Source organism: Pristiophorus japonicus, chromosome 2, assembly GCF_044704955.1.
Source record: "Pristiophorus japonicus isolate sPriJap1 chromosome 2, sPriJap1.hap1, whole genome shotgun sequence".
Taxonomy (NCBI): domain Eukaryota; kingdom Metazoa; phylum Chordata; class Chondrichthyes; family Pristiophoridae; genus Pristiophorus; species Pristiophorus japonicus.
In genome coordinates, this window is record NC_091978.1 from 43,364,784 (window position 1) to 43,385,381 (window position 20,598).

At 43.9% G+C, this 20,598-nt stretch overlaps 1 protein-coding gene across 3 annotated transcripts in view; it reads left to right on the forward strand.

Annotated features, from left to right (window-relative positions):
- Window positions 1-8,715, forward strand: part of LOC139230023 (transforming acidic coiled-coil-containing protein 3-like) — a 67,015-nt gene extending 58,300 nt beyond the window's left edge. For 2 of the 3 annotated variants that reach the window (XM_070861756.1, XM_070861774.1), the window contains exons 16-17: window positions 1,899-2,019; window positions 8,592-8,715. In XM_070861756.1, coding sequence (XP_070717857.1) covers window positions 1,899-2,019; window positions 8,592-8,606 — 136 coding nt within the window. In that variant the 3' untranslated portion in view covers window positions 8,607-8,715. Of the gene's footprint in view, window positions 1-1,898; window positions 2,069-8,591 lie in introns of all 3 variants that reach the window. The other variant, XM_070861766.1, reaches the window with a different exon arrangement.
- Window positions 8,716-20,598: the final 11,883 nt, after the last annotated feature.

Sequence of the window (20,598 nt, forward strand, 5' to 3'; positions counted from 1 at the left end):
ACTTACACTGGTGCAGAATGGGGATTTTTAAGATACTCCAGAAAAATCAAACTCAGCAACTGGCCAAATTTGGGCCCTTGCTCACTAATAGACCCTATCCTTTTGTTATCCTCTTGCTCTTAATATATTTATAGAATATCTTTGGGTTTTCCTTGATTTTTCATGCTCTCTTAGCATCCTTTTTAATTTCACTTCTGAACTTTCTCTTCCTCCAGAGATTCTACAGTATTTAGCTGTCGGTATATGACGAGCTTCTCTTTTTTTTTTTTTCTTTATCCTCCCTGTAAGTCCCTCGACATCCAGGGGCTCTAGAATTGTTCCCATCCTTTTTTTTTTCTTTAAGGACACACATTTGGCCTGAGCCCTCCAGATATCCTCATTGAATGCCTCCCACTATTCTGACACTGATTTACCTTCAAGTAGCTGTTTCCAACCCACTGTGGCCAAATTACTTCTCTACTTAGCAAAGTTAGCTTTTCCCCAATTTGGGACTTTTATTCCTGGTCTATCCAAGTCCTTATCCATAACTACCTTAAATCTGACTGAATTATGGTCACTGGCACCCAAGTGCTCTTCCATCTGCCCAACTTCATTCCCCAAAACTAAATCCAGAACTGCCCCCTCCTGTGTTGGGCTTGTGACATACTGACTAAAGTTCTCGAATGCATTTTAGGAATTCCGCACCCTCTATACCCTTTACACTATTTGTTCCAATCAATATTAGGATAGGATAGTTGAAATCTCTTATTACTGCCCTATGGTTTTTGGACTTCACACTGCCAAACCTGCCCCTTTTTCAACCATGTTTCTGTAATGGCGCTAATTTCACACTCCGTGTCTACCTGTGCTCTCGGCTCATCTGCATTATTCGCTATACTCCTTGCATTGAAGTGTATATACCATTTAATACAGGAAGACCTCCTTGATTACTACTTACTAAACCTTGTTTCCTCTGTCTTACAGATTCACTTTCTGCATTCTTGCTTTAAAATTTCAGCTTTACTTCCTTCCCTATTGAATTTGTTCTCTGGTTCCCATCCCCCTGCCAAACTAGTTTAAACTCTCCCCAATAGCATGAGCAAAACTCCCCACAAGGATATTGGTCCCAGCACTGTTGAGGTGCAACCTGTCTGGTTTGTACAGGTCCCATCTCCCACAGAAGCAGTCCCATGCCTCAGGAATTTAAAAGCCTCCCTCCTCCACCAACTTTCCAGCCACATGTTCATCCTCACTATCCTTCTATTGTATTCATTAGCATGTGGCACCAGTAGTAACCCGGGAGATTACTACCTTTTTTGAGGTCCTACCCTTTAATTTAACTCCTAGCTTCCTAAATTCTGCCTGCAGGATCTCATCCCTTTCTACTTTGGTCATTAGTCCCAATATGGACCACGACCTCTAGCTGTGTTTACCATTTCTCCCCCATCTCCCCTGCCCCCTCCCTTCCCAGAATGCCCTGTGTTTGCTGGCACCAGGGAGGCACCATACCATCCTGGAGTCACATGTCACATCTACCACCGCAGAAACTCCTCTCTTCCACGACAGCTGTTTTGTCCTTTGCTCCTTCCCACCCCACCCCAGTGCAGCTGAGCCACCTGTGGTGACTTGGACTTTGTTCTGGCTGTACTCTTGTGGCACCATTGCTCCCAATGGTTGTGGCTGCCAGGTCAATTGAAATTTGAGCACTAGATTTTTATTGGGTAAAGAGTATCTAGGAATATGGATCAAAGATGTTTAACTGGAGTTTGAGGTACAGATTGAATGGCCTACTTGTGCTTTGAGTAACACATACATGCTGCTGTAATGTGCATAAAGCATGGGACATGTAACAAATTGGACTTCAGTAATGACATTTGTTTACTATAACATCTAACCCTTTTTTTCCTGTTCCTGAAAAGAGCAAATGAAACCATTGCACAAGTACGTAAAAAATTCAAGGCCGAGATTGCTGCTCTCCAGGCTCAGCTGCACAAGGAGCAAATGAGAGCCAATTCCATGGAAAGGAGTCTGGAAGAGATGGTGCGTTTATTATAAATTTGCTACAGATCCATTTACATGGACAGCCTTGGTAGGTGTACATCTTCAGGTATTGAAGGTTCACTTTTCACATCACCTTGATACCCCTCTCCCCCCCCCCCCCCCCCCCCCCAAATAAATCAATGAATATAGGAGGAAAACCACAATATTTCTCTCTCTCTCTCTCTCTCTCTCTCTCTCTCTCTCTCTCTCTCTCTCTCTCTCTCTCTCTCTCTCTCTCTCTCTCTCTCTCTCGTACCTCTGGAGATTAACAGCCTCCAGAGCGTAACTGTTTTTTGAGCTGACTAAATTGGGCCCAGTACTGTGTAATCTGATTAACATAAGTTTCATCATAACCTCCCAACAATCATCATGCAAGCTTACAGTTCCATAGGTCTTTACATAACTGGCACAATTGCTTTTTATACAGTATGGTCTATTAGCAAGATGAATAACTTACTTTTTGAGCCAGGTTCTATAACATGGATACTTGAACATAGATTTAAAGCCAAATCAATGTAATGTTTTTCTTTTCTCCTTATTGAATCGTACTTGAAGATTATCTTTAAATCTCCTTCTGACACTAGGTGGTGCTGTGGAATGACAACCACTAAGTTTCTGCAGTGTGATCCAGAGCTGGGCAGTATACCACTAATTCTGGGTATATAAATGCTGCCACCCATGTACAAGAACCTGTTACTGCATCAACATTGAAACATATTGTTAAAATATATAGGACCATGACTTTCAAGTCCTAACTATTTCATTGCAACAAAATAATAATTACATCACCATGATTTTTGAAACACATAGAAAATAGGTGCAAGAGTAGGCCCTTTGACCCTGCACCACCATTCAATAAGATCATGGCTGATCATTCCCTCAGTATCCCTTGATCCCCTTAGCCGTATGGGCCATATCTAACTCCCTCTTGAATATATCCAATGAACTGGCATCAACCACTCTCTGCGGCAGGGAATTCCACAATTTAACAACTGAGTGAAGAAGTTTCTCCTCATCGCAGTCTTAAATGGCCTACCCCTTATCCTAAGACTATGTCCCCTGGTTCTGGACTTCCCCCAACATCGGGAACATTCTTCCCGCATCTAACCTATCCAGTCCTGTCAGAATCTTGTACGTTTCTATGAGATCCCCCTCTCATCCTTCTAAACTCCAGTGAATAAAGGCCCAGTTGATCCAGCCATCCCTGAAATCAGTCTGGTGAACATTTGCTACACTCCCTCAATATCAAGAACATCCTTCCTTAGATTAGGAGACCAAAACTGAACACAGTATTCCAGTTAAGGCCTCACTAAGGCCCTGTACAACTGCAGTAAGACCTCCCTGCTCCTATACTCAAATCCCCTAGCTATGAAGGCAAACTTTGTACCTTTTTAGAATTTTGCTGTTATGTGGCCCTTTGTTTTTTGCCTTGGGTTTCTCTGCCCTCCACTATTCTTCATCTTTTGCTTCTGCCTCCATTTTATTTCCCTCTGTCTCCCTGCAGAGGTTCCCATCCCCGTCCTGTTCGTTGAACTCCTCCTCAACAGCACAAGCAAACACTCCCGCCAGGACATTGGTTCCGGTCCTGCCCAGGTGCAGACCGTCCAGTTTGTACTGGTCCCACCTCCCCCAGAACTGGTTCCAATGTCCCAGTAATTTGAATCCCTCCTTTTTGCACCACTCCTCAAGCCATGTATTCATCTGAGCTATCCTGTGATTCCTACTCTGACTAGCACGTGGCACTGGTAGCAATCCTGAGATTACTACTTTTGAGGTCCTACTTTTTAAATTTAGCTCTTAGCTCCTGAAATTCATCTCTTAGGACCTCATCCTGTTTTTTTTACCTATATCTTTGGCTGTTCACCCTCCCTTTTCAGAATGTCCTGCACCTGCTCCAAGACATCCTTGACTCTTGCACCAGGGAGGCAACATACCATCCTGGAGTCTTGGTTGTGACTGCAGAAATGCCTATCTATTCCCCTTGCAATCCAATCCCCTATCACTTTAGCTCTCCCACTCTTTTTCCTGCCCTCCTGTGCAGCAGAGCCACCCACGGTGCCATGAACTAGGCGGCGGCTGCTGCTGCTCTCCCCTGATGAGTAATTCCCCTCAACAGTACCCAAAGCGATGTATCTGTTTTGCAGGGGGATGACTGCAGGGGACCCCTGCACTACCCCATACACTGAAGTAGGTGTATGCCAGGTTATTGTGGCCAGTCATAATTTTGAACATTTGTACATTTGACTGTCACTAGGATTTTGTGTATGAGTACTTGAATGGGTGGGGAGGAGCAAGAGACTTGGCAATACCGAGATGTGGTTGTGCCTGGAGAGAACAAACAGCAGCATATTGGGTTCCTAGAATTTGTGCATTAAGGCCATTTTCTCCCATGACTCCCACCTAAATGAACTCTGGCCAGAAAACTCTGGCAGGTCAATCTTGTTTCTGTAGAAATGTTTTAAAGGTTACATAATTACAATGTTTTTAAGTGTGGCACACTAACTATTTACTGGACTTTAAAATAGTAATTTTAAACTGTTACATTTGTAAGTTTTAAGATGCTATGCATTCAATTGGAAAGTTATTTTGTTGCGATGCCATGGTTAGGGCTTGAAAGGGTAACATTAGTCTTGTCTGTAGCCCCATAATATAAATCGGATACAATATGAAATCATTTTGGCCACTTAGCAACCTTTATCAGAGCAAAGACAACCCGTAGCAAAGTGGTCAAGTTATCCACAGCTCATTGTGAAAACTTGTGGAGCTGTATTCAGACAAGGGCTGCCAAATTTGCACCAATTGGATATTGTGTAACATTGCCAACCAAGTGGTGATGGCAGCTACCATTTTGTTTCTTACGGTTGGCATTTGTAATCTGCAAAAAGTTATTGTTCGGAGGTCCAGCTGTGGATAAATACAGAAATCCCAGGCCCTTGGGGCAAAATGCTGATGTCTATTGATGGGAGTGAATTGAGGTGATTAAAAATTGGTCGACCATTAAAGCATTTAGAATGGTTACAGCACAAGGCTATTTAGCCCACTGAGCCTATGCCAGCTCTCTTGCAAGAGCATCTCTGCTAGACACATTCCCATGCCCTTTCCCCATGCAAATCTTTGTTTCAGGTACTTATCCAATTCCCTATTGAAAGCCATGACAGTCTGCCTCCACCACCCTTTCAGGCAGTGCATTCCAGATCCTAATCATTTGCTATATAACGTTTTCGCTCATGTTGCTTTTGGTTCTTCTGCCAATCTCCTTAAATCTATGACCTAGTTCTAAACCCTTTTGCCAATGGGAACAGTTTCTCTACTATCCAGACCCCTTATGATTTTGAACACCTACCAAATCTCCTCTCAATCTTCTGTTCGAAGGAAAACAACCCCAGCTTCTCCAGTCTATTCACTGAAGTCCTTCATCCCTGGAATCATTCTCGTAAATGTTTTCTGCACCCTCTTGAAGGCCTTCACATCCTCTAGTTGAGGCCGAACTAGTTTGTACGGGTTCATCATAACGTCCTTGCTTTTGTACTCAGCTTTATGAAGCCAAGGACCCCATAAGCTTTTTTAACTGCTTTCTCTCCCTGCCACCTTCAACAATTTGTGCACATCTAACCCGAGGTTCTCTGTTTATGCACGTCCTTTAGAATTATACTCAGTAGAAAGAATGACAATACAAACTAATCATTTCACATTTTAGTTAAATTTCATTTGCCATGTGTCCACACATTCCACCTTGAAGTCTATCACTATCCTTCTCGCTGTTCACTATACTACCAAGTTTTGTGTGATCTACACATTTTGAAATTGTGCCCAGTACACCCACATCCAAGTCATGAGATAGCAAGAAAAGCAGTGGTCCTTGTACAGACTCCTGGGGAACACCACTGTATACCTTCCTCCTGTCTGAAATAACCGTTCACCACTACTCCCCTTTCTGTTGCTCAGCCTATTTTTTTTATCCATGCTGCCACTGTCTTTTATTCCATGGGCTTTAACTTTGCCAGCAAGCCTATTATGTAGCACTTGGACTTCCAAATGGCATTTGACAATGTACACCATGTGCACAGCATTGCCCTCATTAACCCTCTGTTACCTCATCAAAAAACCTCATCAATTGGTTAAACAATATTTGCCTTTAACAAATCTGTGCTGGCTTTCCTTAATTAATCCACACTTGTCCAATTGATGATTTTGTGTCTCATTATTGTTAATTATCCCTCATTGTTTCTAAAAGTTTCCCCACAACTGAAGTTAAACTTCACTTCCCTCAGTGTCTTAGGATGTATCCCATCTGGTCCTGGTGACTTAAGTACAGCCAGCCTTTCTAGTATCTTGTCTTTATCCATTCTTATCCCATCCAGTATCTCCTGTACCTCTTACTATGTTATAGCTGCAGCATCTTCCTTGAAGGCAGATGCAAAGTACACAGTAACTCAACCATACCCTCTATCTTTCAGGACCAAAAGGAGAGCTACAAATAGTCAGCCCCACCCCTCTTACTACCCATTGACTATATGCCTACAAAGACTTTTGGATTTCCATTTATGTTTACTGCCAATCTGTTCTTGTAGCTCTTTTACCCTCATTTTCTATTTCACTTCTGAACTTTATATATTTAGCCTGATGCTGTGAATTTTTTTTCTTAACCTGTTTACAAATGGTGATGCCTGCATTGGTAAATTAGTGTCTAGTTCTGGAACTTTGTTTTTGTGAAGGAACTGGAGATTCAATATCACCTCCAGTGTGCCAATGCAGCCATTGGCCATCAAGGAAGGGTGTTTGAAGACCAGGCCCTCAAATCGACCACCAAGCTCATGGTCTACAGGGCTGTTGTAATACCCGTCCTCCTGTATGGATCCGAGGTATGGACGATGTATAGAAGACACCTCGAGTCACTGGAGATATATCACCATCTATGTCTCCAAGATCCTGTAAATCCCCTGGGAGGACAGGCGCACCAACATCAGTGTTCTCGACCAGGCCAACATCCCCAGTATTGAAGCACTGACCACACTGGATCAATTTCGCTGGACAGGCCACATAGTTTGCAGGCCAGATACGAGACTCCCGAAGCAAATGCTTTATGCGGAGCTCCTTTGTGGTAAACGAGCCAAAGGAGGACAGCGGAAATGTTATAAGGACACCCTCAAAGCCTCCCTGGTAAAGTGCGACATCACCATTGACACCTGGGAGACCCTGGTCGAAGACTGCCCGAGGTGGAGAAAGTGCATCCGGCAGGGCGTTGGGTTCTTCGAGTCTCAATGCAAAGAACGTGAAGAGGCCAAGCGCAGGCAGTGGAAGGAGTGCACGGCAAACCAGCCCCACCGACCCCTTCTCTTGATTAATGTCTGTCCCACCTGTGACAGGGTCTGTGGCTCCCAAATTGAATTGTTCAGCCATCAAAGAACTCACTTTTTGGGAGTGGAAGCAAGTCTTCCTCAATTCCGAGGAACTGCCGATGATGATGATGATGGATTAAGTAGTTACTAATTATCCAATTTCATGCTCAGTTCAGTGGCTGGTGATCAAATGTGGAGGTTGAAGTGAATTTGGAAAGGGTGTAAGTAATGCAGCTCATTCATTGATAGGGTTACTATAGTCGAGTGGCAAGATTACTGAACTCGTAATCCAGAGATCAAGTTCAAATGCTACCATAGCAGTTTGCGAACTTGAATCTGTTGATAAAGAAATCTGTTATCTGTATGATAAAGTACAGTTTCTTCACTTCGAAGGAAACCTGCTGTTCTTGCCCAGTCTGGTCTATGACTTCAGTCTCTGATGAATGTGGCTGAGTCTTAACTGTCTGTGACCGAGCAAGCTGTTCAGCAGTTCAAGATAGCCCACTATCTTTCTTGGATGGGGGTGGGTGCCTTACCAGTGATACATCTTGAATGCATAATCAATGTATAGAATTAAACACTAACAAGAGTACAAGCAATAGGAGTGGGAGTAAGCCATTTGACCCTCAAGCCTGCTCCACCATTCAGTAAGATCATGGTTGATCTAATCACAGACTCCGTTTCCCTGCCTGCTCCCCATAACCCTTCAATCCCTTATCACTCAAATCTGTGTATCCACCTTAAATATATTCAATGACCCAGCCTCCACAGCTCTCTTGGGGCAGAGAATTCCAGATTTACAACCTCTGAGGAAATTCCTCTTTAGTTTTAAATGGGCAGCTCCTTATTCTGCAACAATGCCTTTTTTAGTTTGTTTCCCCTGTGGAAATATCCACCTTGTTGAGCCCCATTTTATGTTTCAATAAGATCACCCCTCATTGTTCTGAATTCCAATGAGTAAAGGCCCAACCTTTCCTCAAGTCAACCCCCTCATCTCTGGAATCAACCTAGTGAACCTTCTCTGAACAGCCTCCAATGCAAGTATATCCCTCCTTAAATACAGAGACCAAAACTGCATGCAGTACTCCAGGTGTGGCTTCACAAATACCCTGTACAGTTGTAGCAGGACTTCTCTGCTTATACTTTATCCCTGGGCTGTAAAAGTGCTAAGTCAGTGATATCTGGCATTTTACAATATGAAATGTGCCTGACTTTTTTTTTATACCTCTACAGACTAAGAAAATGTGACGATCTAAGGTCCAAGATGGAGAAGACCTGATTTTCCTCGTCAAACTTTTTAAAAAACTAACACATCCTGTCCTGCTTCAAACTCTTGACTATATCTGCCTTTTTGTATGACTGAATACATTTTATATATATATATATTGCTAGAGACCAAATAAAGTTAAATATTCAAAGTCTGACTTTTTTTAGTGGTTGTGTGTGAGAATGTCTGATCACCTTTGTGATTTCTTGTGGCAAACTTTCAGTAAATGTTAGAAATTTAATTAGCATTTAAAGTGTCCATTTTCGATGACCAGTTGGAGAATACCTGGGTTGCTGAGTGACAAGCTCCATGTTGTCATTTGAAGTGGAACGAACATCCAGCATGTGACCAAATCATTGTAACTCCAATTACATGCTCATTCAAATACCACCTGCAATAAGGTCAAGAATGGGAAGGCCATACTTTTCACTTGTGCTACAACTTCCTGAGCTTCAGCAATCTTTTCCACTGATTTACCTAATGGATGTTTGCAAATGTTCTTGCATTGAGTGGAGACATCCTTGTGTACTTATTTTAAACCTATCCTCCTAATCTGTCGCCTTTTGAGTTCTTCATTTAATACTTAAGATTTCTAATTGTTCATTCCCCTTTACATACTGGATAGTATTTTCTGCATCCTCTCCAAGCCATGTTGGTAATATTTTTAATGGAGTGAGAACTTGTTTTATTGCCGTTCACATTCTTGACATCTCAAAGCACTCAATACTGCAAAGTTCAGCCTATTCCTGTGCTGCCTCTTTGGAAAAAGCTACACCCCTTCTTTCTCACTAGCCTTGCAAATTTTCCCTCCAGTATTTATCCAATTACCCTTGCAAATGGTTATTGAAACTGCTTCAACCACCCTTCAGGCAGTCTTTTCCAGATCGTGGTTCGCTGCATAATTTTTCTTTGCGCCTCCTGTTCTTTTGCCAATTAATTTGGCCTCTGGTTACTAATCCTTCTGCTACTGGAAATAGTTTCTCATTTTGTCTTATCAAAACCCTTGATTTTTACCAGCTATCAAATCACTTTCCTTGCGGTTTCTTTAGCCTCGCCACATAACTGAAATCTTTCATCCCTGGTGCCATTGTAATACATGTCTGCACCCTCAAAGCCTTGACTTCCTTCCCAAATTGGACAATACTCCAGCTGTGGCCAAAACTTTTATAAATGTTTAGCACAACTTCCTTGCTTTTGTATTCTGCCTCTATTTATTAAAAACATAAATAGGAGCAGGAGTAGACCATTTGGCCCCTTGAGTCTGCTCTGCCATTTAATAAGATCATGACTGGTCTGATCTGATACTTGCCTGCCTGTTTCCCCATAACCCTTTATTCCCTTATTGTTCAAATAATGCAAAGGATTCCATATGCCTTTTTAACAGCTGCCTTAACTTATCCTGCTACCTTCAAAGACTTTGTGTATGTAAACCGCTAGGTCTCTATTCCTGCACCCCCCTTTAAAATTGCACCATTTAGTTCATGCTGCCTTTCATTCTTCCAGCCATAATGCATCACTTCACACACTCTGCTTTAAATTTCTTCTGTGTCTGCTTATTTTAATAGTCTATGACCACCTGAAGTCTGTTACTATCTTCCTCATTAACTACAATTCAGTTTTATGTTGGCTGCAAACTTTGAAATAATGCCCTGTGTACCCATGTCCAGGGCATTAATAAATATCAAAGGACAGTGGTCTGACCAATGACCACTGGGGGACACAACTGAACACTTTCTCCACATTTGTCACTACCGTTTTCTCTTAGCCAATTGTGTAGTGACACAACTGCTGCCCTGTTAATTCCATGGGCTTCAATTTTACTAAAGTCTATGTGGCTTTTGAAATTCCATATATCGGTCTGCCCCTTCAACCCTCTCCAAGAATTCAATCATGTAATTGAAACACTCTGCTTTTAAATCTGTGCTGGTTTTATTAACCTATGTTTGAAAGTGCCAATTCATTTTATCCTGGATTATTGTCAAAGTTGCCCCACCACTGATGATCACACTGGCATGTAGTCGAATATGGGTGTAACATTTGCATACCCCCAGTCCTCTGGCAGCATTCCAATCGCTGGAAGATTGTGGCCACAGCCTCAAGTCCACTATTGCTTTCCTTGGCAAGCCAGGATGCATCCCATCTAGATTAGGTGACCTTTCTACTTTGCTGTCAACCTCTTATTTAAAAACCACCATTTTTATCCTACAATTTCTCTACCTCTTGTGACATTGGCCACATCCTCTTCAGTGGAGACAGATGCAAAGTCCTTATTTAATGCTGTTGTGTATCTGTAAAGCATGCACTCCCATGTTCTGTGACCAGGGAGGGTATCCCCTGAAGTCCTAAGTGATCCCAGTATCCCTTGGGAGCACTGTTCCTCACTCTGGAGTGTCTTAAAGACTGAGGTCACTTACTTTAACCTCCCTGTGTGCAGTCTCATATGTTAGGAACACAACTGGTGACGAGTACACACATCCAACGCAAAGATGCAGCAAACTGTGGGCATCCTGGAGAAGTTCTTGGAGGGTGTGGACTGGGAAGCCTATGTCGAACAGCTAGACCAGTACTTTGTAGCCAACGAGCTGGACGGAGAAGGAAGCGCTGTAAAAAGGAGAGCGGCCTGCGGGGCACCGACCTACAGCCTCATGAAGAATCTTCTGGCTCCGGTGAAACCCACAGATAAGTCATGTGAGGAGCTGTGTACACTGGTTCGGGAGCATCTTAACCCGAGGGAGAGCGTGCTGATGGCGCGGTATCAATTCTATACGTACCAGCGATCTGAAGGTCAGGAAGTGGCGAACTACGTCGCCGAGCTAAGGTGACTTGCAGGACAATGTGTTTGATGGCTTTCTGGAGTTATCAGAGACTTTTTTGTACTGGGCATTGGCCATGAGACCATCCTACGAAAACTTTGTTTTTTATCGACTAATACAATGCATAAAATGTAGTTTAAATTTTCAGTTTTACTTTTTACTCAATATTTGAAGTGAGCAAACTATCCCCATTGTGAATTTATTGCTGTTTGTAGATTTGTTTTTTTACAGAATCAGTTAATTAACTGAAATTACTTTGCTGTCCCTAGTTTAAAAAAAAAAACTACTGCATGGGAGCTGGGCCAGCATCCCCGTTGAAATGCAAGAGCTAATCAAGCTGTTCCAGCGGCGAAAGAACGAGCTGTCCATTCAGGCAGACTGCCTGTTCTGGGGTAACCGCGTAGTGCTACCCAAAAAGGATCATCTCGGATTTCCACAGCACACCCGAGTATAGTAATGATGAAAGCGATAGCTAGATCCCATGTGTGGTGGCCCGGTATCGCCTAACTTCGAGTCCTGTGTACAGCAATACAGCGTATGTGCTCAGTTGAGCAGCGCGCCCAGAGAGGCACTACTAAGTTTGTGGACCTGGCCCTCCAGACTGTGGTCGAGGATCCATGTCGACTATGAGGGCCTGTTTCTCGGTAAAAATGTTCCTCCTGGTGGTGGTGGATGCTTTTTCAAAATGGATTGAATGTGAAATGTCAGGAAGCACCGCCACCACCACCATTGAAAGCCTGAGGGCCATGTTTGCCACCCATGGCCTGCCTGACATACTGGTCAGTGACAACAGGCCATGTTTCACCAGTGCCGAATTTAAAGAATTCATGACCAGCAATGGGATCAAACATGTCACCTTCGCCCCATTTAAACCAGCCTCCAATGAGCGGGCAGTACAAACAATCAGAGCCTTAAACGAGTCACAGAAGGCTCACACCAAACCCGCCTGTCCCGAGTACTGCTCAGCTACTGCATGAGACCCCACTTGCTCACAGGGGTTCCCCCAGCTGAGCTACTCATGAAAAGGACATTTAAAACCAGATTCTTGCTGGTTCACCCCGACCTGCATAATCAGGTAGAGAGCAGGCGGCAGCAACAAAATGTAAACAATGGTCGCGCCACTGTGTCACGGGAAATTGATCTGAATGATCCTGTGTATGTGCTAAACTATGGACATGGTCCCAAGTGGATTGCGGGCACGGTGATAGCTAAAGAAGGGAGTAGGGTGTTTGTAGTCAAACTAGACAATGGACAAATTTGCAGAAAGCACCTGAACCAAACGAGGCTGCGGTTCATCGACTGCCCTGAAAAACCCACAGCAGACACCACCTTTATCGAGCCCACAACACACGCCCAAAGGATCAACGACACCACCCCGGACCAGGAAATCGAACCCATCATGGCCAGGCTCACCCAGCAGCCCTGCAGGGCCAACAACATGCCAGTCCAGCGAGGGCACTGCCAACACACCAGAACAGCCATATTTGTACCGAGGCGTTCCACCCAGGGAAAGAAAGGCTCCCGACCACCTCGCCTTGTAAATAGTTTTCACTTTGACTTTGGGGGGGAGTGATGTGTATCTGTAAAGCATGCACTCCCATGTTCCGCCACCAGGGAGCGCATCCCCTGAAGTCCCAAGGGATCCCAGCATCCCCTGGGAGCACTGTATATAAGCTGGCCCCTAAGGCCTGTTACTCTGGAGTGTCTTAATAAAGACTGAGGTCACTGTTACTTTAACCTCCCCTGTGTGCAGTCTCACCTGTGTTAGGAACACAAGTATCTCAGCTGTGCCCGCTACCTGCAAGATCTGCTTTTGGCCCTTAATAGACTTCATCTTTTGATGTTTATAAAACACTTTTAGGGATTAACTGTCATAAGCCTCCTTTTTCTGATTGATTTTTAATTTGTTTAGTCCTCCAGGGACCTCCTTTGGATGCCGTTCCTTTTCCCCCTTTTTGGGAATGTCTCTAGTCTGTACCCGAATTATCTCTCCTTTTGCCACCCATTGGCAAGTAAAACAGTAACTGAGCAATCTTAAATTCCAATCCACTTGGGTCAGATTTGTTTTCAACTCTTAAATTAATTCTCCACCAGTTGAATATTTTGACATTTGATTATTTTTCCTTGTCCTTTTTTTTCTGTAACTATTTTAAACCTAATGTTTTCCGTTTCCCTCATCATAGGCAGTCCCTCGGAATCGAGGAAGACTTGCTTCCACTCTTAAAATGAGTCCTTAAGTGGCTGAACAGTCCCTGTCACAGGGGGACAGAGTTGTTGAGGGTGGGATAGATTTTCCACTGCCTGCGCTTGATTTCTGCATGCTCTTGGCGATGAGAGTCAAGGTGCTCAGCGCCCTCTCGGATGCACTTTCTCCACTTAGGGCGTTCTTTTCCCCGGGACTCCCAGGTGTCGGTGGGGATGTTGCACTTTATCAGGGAGGCTTTGAGGGTGCCCTTGTAACGTTGCCTCTGCCCACCTTTTGGCAGGTTTGCCATGAAGGAGTTGCGAGTAGAGCGCTTGCTTTGGGAGTCTCGTGTCTGGCATGTGGACAATGTGGCCTGCCCAGCGGAGCTGATCAAGTGTGGTCAGTGCTTCAATGCTGGGGATGTTAGCCTGTTCGAGGATGCTAATGTTGGTGCATCTGTCCTCCCAGGGGATTTGCAGGATCTTGTGGAGACATCGTTGGTGGTATTTCTCCAGCGACTGAGGTGTCTGCTGTACATGGTCTGTGTCTCTGAGCCATACAGGAGAGTGGGTATTACTACAGCCCTGTAGACCATGAGCTTGCTGGCAGATTTGAGGGTCTGGTCTGAACACTTTTCCTCAGACAGACGAAGGCTGCACTGGAGGTGGTGTTGAATCACCTACTCCCCTATGAGTACCCCTACTGAAACAGGGAAGACTTGCATTTATATAATGCCTTTCACGACCACTGGATGATTCCAAGTACTTTTGGAATGTGGTCACTGTTGTAATGTAAGAAATGCAACAGACAATTTGCACACAAGCAAGCTCCCACAAACCGCAATGTGATGACCAGATGTTATATAAGAACATAAGAATTAGGAACAGGAGTAGGCCATCTAGCCCCTCGAGCCTGCTCTGCAATTCAACAAGATCATGGCTGATCTGGCCGTGGACTCAGCTCCACTTACCTGCCTGCTCCCCAATTAACCTTAATTCCATTATTGGTTAAAAATCTATCTATCTGTGATTTGAATACATTCAATGAGCTAGCCTCAACTGCTTCCTTGGGCAGAGAATTCCACAGATTCACAACCCTCTGGGAGAAGAAATTGGTTTTAAATTGGCTCCCCTGTATTTTGAGGCTGTGCCCCCTAGTTCTAGTCTCCCCGACCAGTGGAAACAACCTCTCTGCCTCTATCTTGTCTATCCCTTTCATTATTTTAAATGTTTCTATACGATCACCCCCCCATCCTTCTGAACTCCAACGAGTAAAGACCCAGTCTACTCAATCTATCATCATAAGGTAACCCCCTCATCTCCGGAATCAGCCTAGTGAATCGTCTCTGTACCCCCTCCAAAGCTAGTATATCCTTTCTTAAGAAAGGTGACCAAAACTGCACGCAGTACTCCAGGTGTGGCCTCACCAATACCCTGTACAGTTGCAGCAGGACCTCCCTGCTTTTGTACTCCATCCCTCTCGCAATGAAGGCCAACATTCCAATCACCTTCCTGATTACCTGCTGCACCTGCAAACTAACATTTTGGGATTCATGCACAAGGACGAGGGCCTCCTCGTAGGACTGCTCCTGGGCACGGCCAAGGGTGCCATCAGCCGGTCCAGGCAGCGGGCGGTCGAGGGGGTCGTTCAACCTGACTGCCTGCCTCTCTTCCGCTCTTACATCCGGTCCAGGGTGTCCTTGGAGATGGAGCACGCGGTGTCCACCGTTACGCTCGTGGCCTTCCGCGAGAGGTGGGCACCGGAGGGACTGGAGTGCATCATCACGCCCGGCAACCAAATTTTAATTTGATTTTACGCTTTAAAGTTTAATTTGTTTTAATTGCCGGTGCTTTTAGTGTCCCCCTCCCCTTTTATAGGGGGCACTGGAAAAAAAAAAAAATGTGATATTAGTGCCCAAAAAAAAACAAAAAAAAAAGAAAAACACAAAAAAAAAGCCCCAAAAAAAGGAAAAAAAGGGCCTTGTAAATGTCTGGTGTGTCATCCAGGTCGGGGGGCACGGATTAATGTTTATGTATTTCAGGTAAACTCCAAAAGGACAAGGACCCCCAGGTCCCTCTGCACCGCAGCATGTTGTAATTTCTCGCATTCAAATAATATTCCCTTTTACTGTTTTTTTTTCCAAGGTGGATGACCTCACATTTTCCGACATTGTATTCCATCTGCCAAACCTTAGCCCATTCGCTTAACCTATCTAAATCTCTTTGCAGCCTCTCTGTGTCCTCTACACAACCTGCTTTCCCACTAATCTTTGTGTCATCTGCAAATGTTGTTACATTACACTCTGTCCCCTCTTCCAGGTCATCTATGTATATTGTAAACAGTTGTGGTCCCAGCACCGATCCCTGTGGCACACCACTAACCACTGATTTCCAACCCGAAAAAGACCCATTTATCCCGACTCTCTGCTTTCTGTTAGCCAGCTAATTCTCGATCCATGCTAATACATTTCCTCTGACTCTGCGTACCGTTATCTTCTGCAGCAACCTTTTGTGTGGCACCTTATCGAATGCCTTTTGGAAATCCAAATACACCATATCCATCGGTACCTTTATCCACCATGCTCGTTATATCCTCAAAGAATTCCAGTAAATTAGTTAAACATGATTTCCCCTTCATGAATCCATGTTGCATCTGCTTGATTGTACTATTCCTATCTAGATGTCCCGCTATTTCTTCCTTAATGATAGCTTCAAGCATTTTCCCCACTACAGATGTTAAACTAACCGGCCTATAGTTACCTGCCTTTTGTTTGCTCCCTTTTTTAAACAGAGGCGTTACATTAGCTGCTTTCCAATCCGATGGTACCTCCCCAGAGTCCAGAGAATTTTGGTAGATTATAACGAATGCATCTGCTATAACTTCCGCCATCTCTTTTAATACCCTGGGATACATTTCATCAGGACCAGGGGACTTGTCTACCTTGAGATCCATTAGCCTGTCCAGCACTACCCCCCTAGTGATAGTGATTGTCTCAAGGTCCTCCCTTCCCACATTCCCGTGACCAGCAATTTTTGGCATAGTTTTTGTGTCTTCCACTATGAAGACCGAAGCAAAATAATTGTTTAAGGTCTCAGCCATTTCAACATTTCCCATTATCAAATCCCCCTTCTCAGCTTCTAAGGGACCAACATTTACTTTAGTCACTCTTTTGATGGATAAATTTAGCCAAGACCCCGGGGATAACTCCCCTGCTCTTAGAAATAGTGCCATGGGATCTTTTACATCCATTTGAGAGGGCATGCTCCATTTGCCCCACTTCATCCCCAGAACTAGCTTCAGCACTGCTCGTTTTTCTCGTTGGGCTGGAAACACACAGATCAAGAAAGTTCTAACTGCAAAAATATCAAGGTGGAATTCCTGATGTGTACGAGGGTAATGCTAGCCATGACATTTTAGTTTTCATTTAACAACTGTAATGCATGAAACATGCAATATTTCAACTGTGCCTAAAGAATGATCTTGTACAAGTTCAGCATTACTCGCAGCTTGTGTGTTGTCCCGTAGACTGGCATTAATTCTTTCTTTACAGTTGTGAATGGGTCTAAACACTCGAGGGCAATGGCAGGTCAAAGAAGCAGCTGAGAATGCTGCCGTAATGAATCCCTCCAGTGATGTTCTGTGGCTACAATGATTGGCCTCTTGACAACCTTCGGATAGGGCTCTTAATGCAGTATTTTGTTGAATGCTATCTTGATATCCAGGGCAAATTACACTTGCCTCTCCTGGCATGCAGTTCTTGTGTCAATCTCTTAATAGTGAATGATGAGGTAAATAATGATGACTTGTTTCTACTGAAGGGTGAGATGAGGGAAACAAATGAAGAATTATGGAAAGGTTCGCTGACATACCCTTTACACATGATTAAAATATGTTAAATCTCAACATCCAGGACCCAGAGTTCACTTGTTACTTCAGCCACTGGAGTAATTATCCACCAGCAGTGCAGTGTGGCTACAGTATGTGATTTACAGGCAGGGGCATTCCAATATACATAAACACCAGACTTTATTTCAGTAGTGACGATGCCCCCTGCCCTGACCTTGCTGCTTCCATACCTCCATTCTAACTTTACTGGTTTCTGCTTCTAATCCTACTATTGTTAATTCCTATTTCCTAATCGTGTGCCTGATGTTGAATCCGTCTGGTGTATTTCTCTCAGTTTTCTAGCCCTGGACCTGCCAGGCCTGCTGAATATGCACTAGTTGTGGTTGCTTAGATGAAAATGGAGCCATACAAGGGAGGTCCTATGGAGCTGGATAACAGAGAAGACGCATTTGAGAATAATGATTTGATCAACCTTATTGAATGCTGTGGAAATTTCGAAGAGGGACAGTGCACCATGGTGGGAGTCACAGAGGATACTACTTGGAACTTTGGCCAGGGCTGTGAATAGTGAAAAGCCAGACTGAAAAATTCTGATAGGGATCTGGGGAAAGTTGAGAAGTGTCAACCATTCAAAGACTTTCGAGAGGAAAACATTGAAGAGTCGGTGGGAGTTGGAGAAAGCTCGGTCTTTTTAGGCTAAACATATTTTTAAATTACAGACATTGGGGATAAAATTAACCTTTGGCAGGATGTACAATGGGCGGCAGTAGGCATGCAATACTCAAACTGTGGGCCTAAATAATGTCTGATACAAATTCAACATCACTTAATTGCTTTTATTTTAACGTTGCATCTATTTGTACTAATACAATGGCCGCCGTGTCTCTGGCTCCTATTATCACAAAAACCTATTGCTTTTTGGTCACCTTGGAGGATAGGCCATACACTGGAGTTTCTCTGGAATGTGTAAATGGAACCACCCAGCCCAAGTCCTGACTGACTTTGCAAATTGTAATTTGATCCATTCTGACTTCGAACAACCCAGCAAAAGCCACCAAGTTCCAGCCGAAGTCTCATTCTCCAGCTCAAGTGCTCCCTCTCCCAGCGAAAGTCCCTTACCTCAGTGCAAGTGCATCTCCCCTCACCATAGATGGGGCATTGTGTGGGTTACGGATTGTTAACGGGTTTATTGGGAATGAAGTAAATAGTGACTTCTGGATTTCATCCACTCTAACGATGTCCCTGATGCACCGAGCTTCCTGAGAAATTGGGTGTGGGTGTAAAGGGGGTTGGAAGAACGTGATCAGTCTGCCCTGAGTTCTCTCTCTCTCTCTCCCTTTTTCTCTTCCCACCTCGCACTTCTCCCCCTCCCTATCTCTTCCCCCCCCCCAACCCCCTCTCTCTCTCTCTCTCTCTCTCCACCCACCCCACACCCTCCTCTCTGTCTCTCTCTCCACCCTCTATTCTCTTCCGCTTCCCCTCTCTCCCTGCCGCCTCTCTCTCCCCGCCGGGTTGGGAAGTCTTGGACGAAGGCTCAACAGCTTGCGGCTCGGTCGGATCAGTGGGGCCCCACATCCGGTTCTGGTTTTAGGCAGGAGACGTCGGTGTGGGGGCAGGGTCTGGAGGATGCAGACGCAGAAGGAAGAGAAAAACATCGATACAAATAATCACAGTTATTTTAAATGCACTTGTGTATATTACCCAGAATCCCATTTGTTGTTGTGAAGCACTAGTTTACAGGGTCTTCACCTTTTTCCAATGCTGTAAACATTGTTATATATATGGAACAGAGTTAATTTAATGATAACCAATAACAAGTTAACAACTGCAATGGCACTTCATCTTCCTTCCATTTACTGCACATGTGCATATTTGTGCGTCTGTCTCTGTTTTCAAAGAATTTTTGAATTTTGCGATATATGCACAGCGGTCGGAACAGCCAACTCCATCTTCCCAGTCCAGCCTCTCAAGATCATTCACTGCACAGACATAGAAGTTCCCAGAAAAACACAATTAAAGCAAGAAGCAGAAATGGGTATGAGGAAACTTGAAATATTTCTTGAGGAAAAGCAAGAGAGCAGTGTGCAGTTGTTGGCCAACTGATCTAGTTCTGTTCTTAAATGTTCCCAAGTTCCGATATAAATGATGTCATCGTGCATGCCCCTATTTTTAAATAATGCCTCTTTGAAGGATTTGTTGCCGATTGCTTGTGATTTTCTTTGGATTTTGCTGCGGGTGCTTTAGAGCACAAAACCTAACCTCAAATTAGGCCAGTTTTAGTTTGGAAGTAAACCAATTTCTGTTGAACCTAACAAAGAAAATAACATTTTCTGTTACAAAGACAAGATCACAAGTTCACTGAATTTCCATGCATCAAAATCTTTTGAAACAAGCAGGTCACTCTTCTCAATAAACTGTCCTAAGCTTCTTTAATCATTCAGATGTAGGGGTGAGGCAGGCAATGTTGTGGAGGTGGATGTAAGCAGTCTTGATGATGGGGTTTAAAGTTCAGCTCAGGGTAAAACAGGACAGCAAGAGTTTGGTTCAGCCTAATAGAGTGGTGCCATCAGAAATAAAATTCTTAAATCATCTTTCATCGGAATTCATGATCCTTTCTGTGGAGGAGTTTTCAAACTATGAGTACTTTAAACTGATGTGAAATAGGTGAAAACCAAAGTATCCTTCCGATGGATGAAAATACAGTACTACAGTGCCTTATCACATTTCAGAGTATTTTATATCATAAATTATTGTGAATTGACTGCGAAGCAAATGTAGTAGCCATCTTCAACAAGAGAGAGCCTGAGTATCTCCCTTTGAAATTCAATGGCATTACCATTGCCAAATCCCCCACCATCAACATCCTCCTCCAACCCTACAGCCTTTTTAGATCTCTGCGCTCTGCAGTTCTGGCCTCTTGAGCTTCTTGCTTTTCTTCGCTCCACTTTTGGTTGCCATGCCTTCAGCTACCTAAGCCCCAAGCTCTGGAATTCCCTTCCTAAACTTCTCCACCTCTCTACCTTTCTCGCCTCCTTCTTCGCTTTTTAAAACCAATATTTTTGATCACCTATTGAGATATATTATACAGGTTCCTGAGTGAACAACCATCTTTGGAAGTGTGTGTGTTTG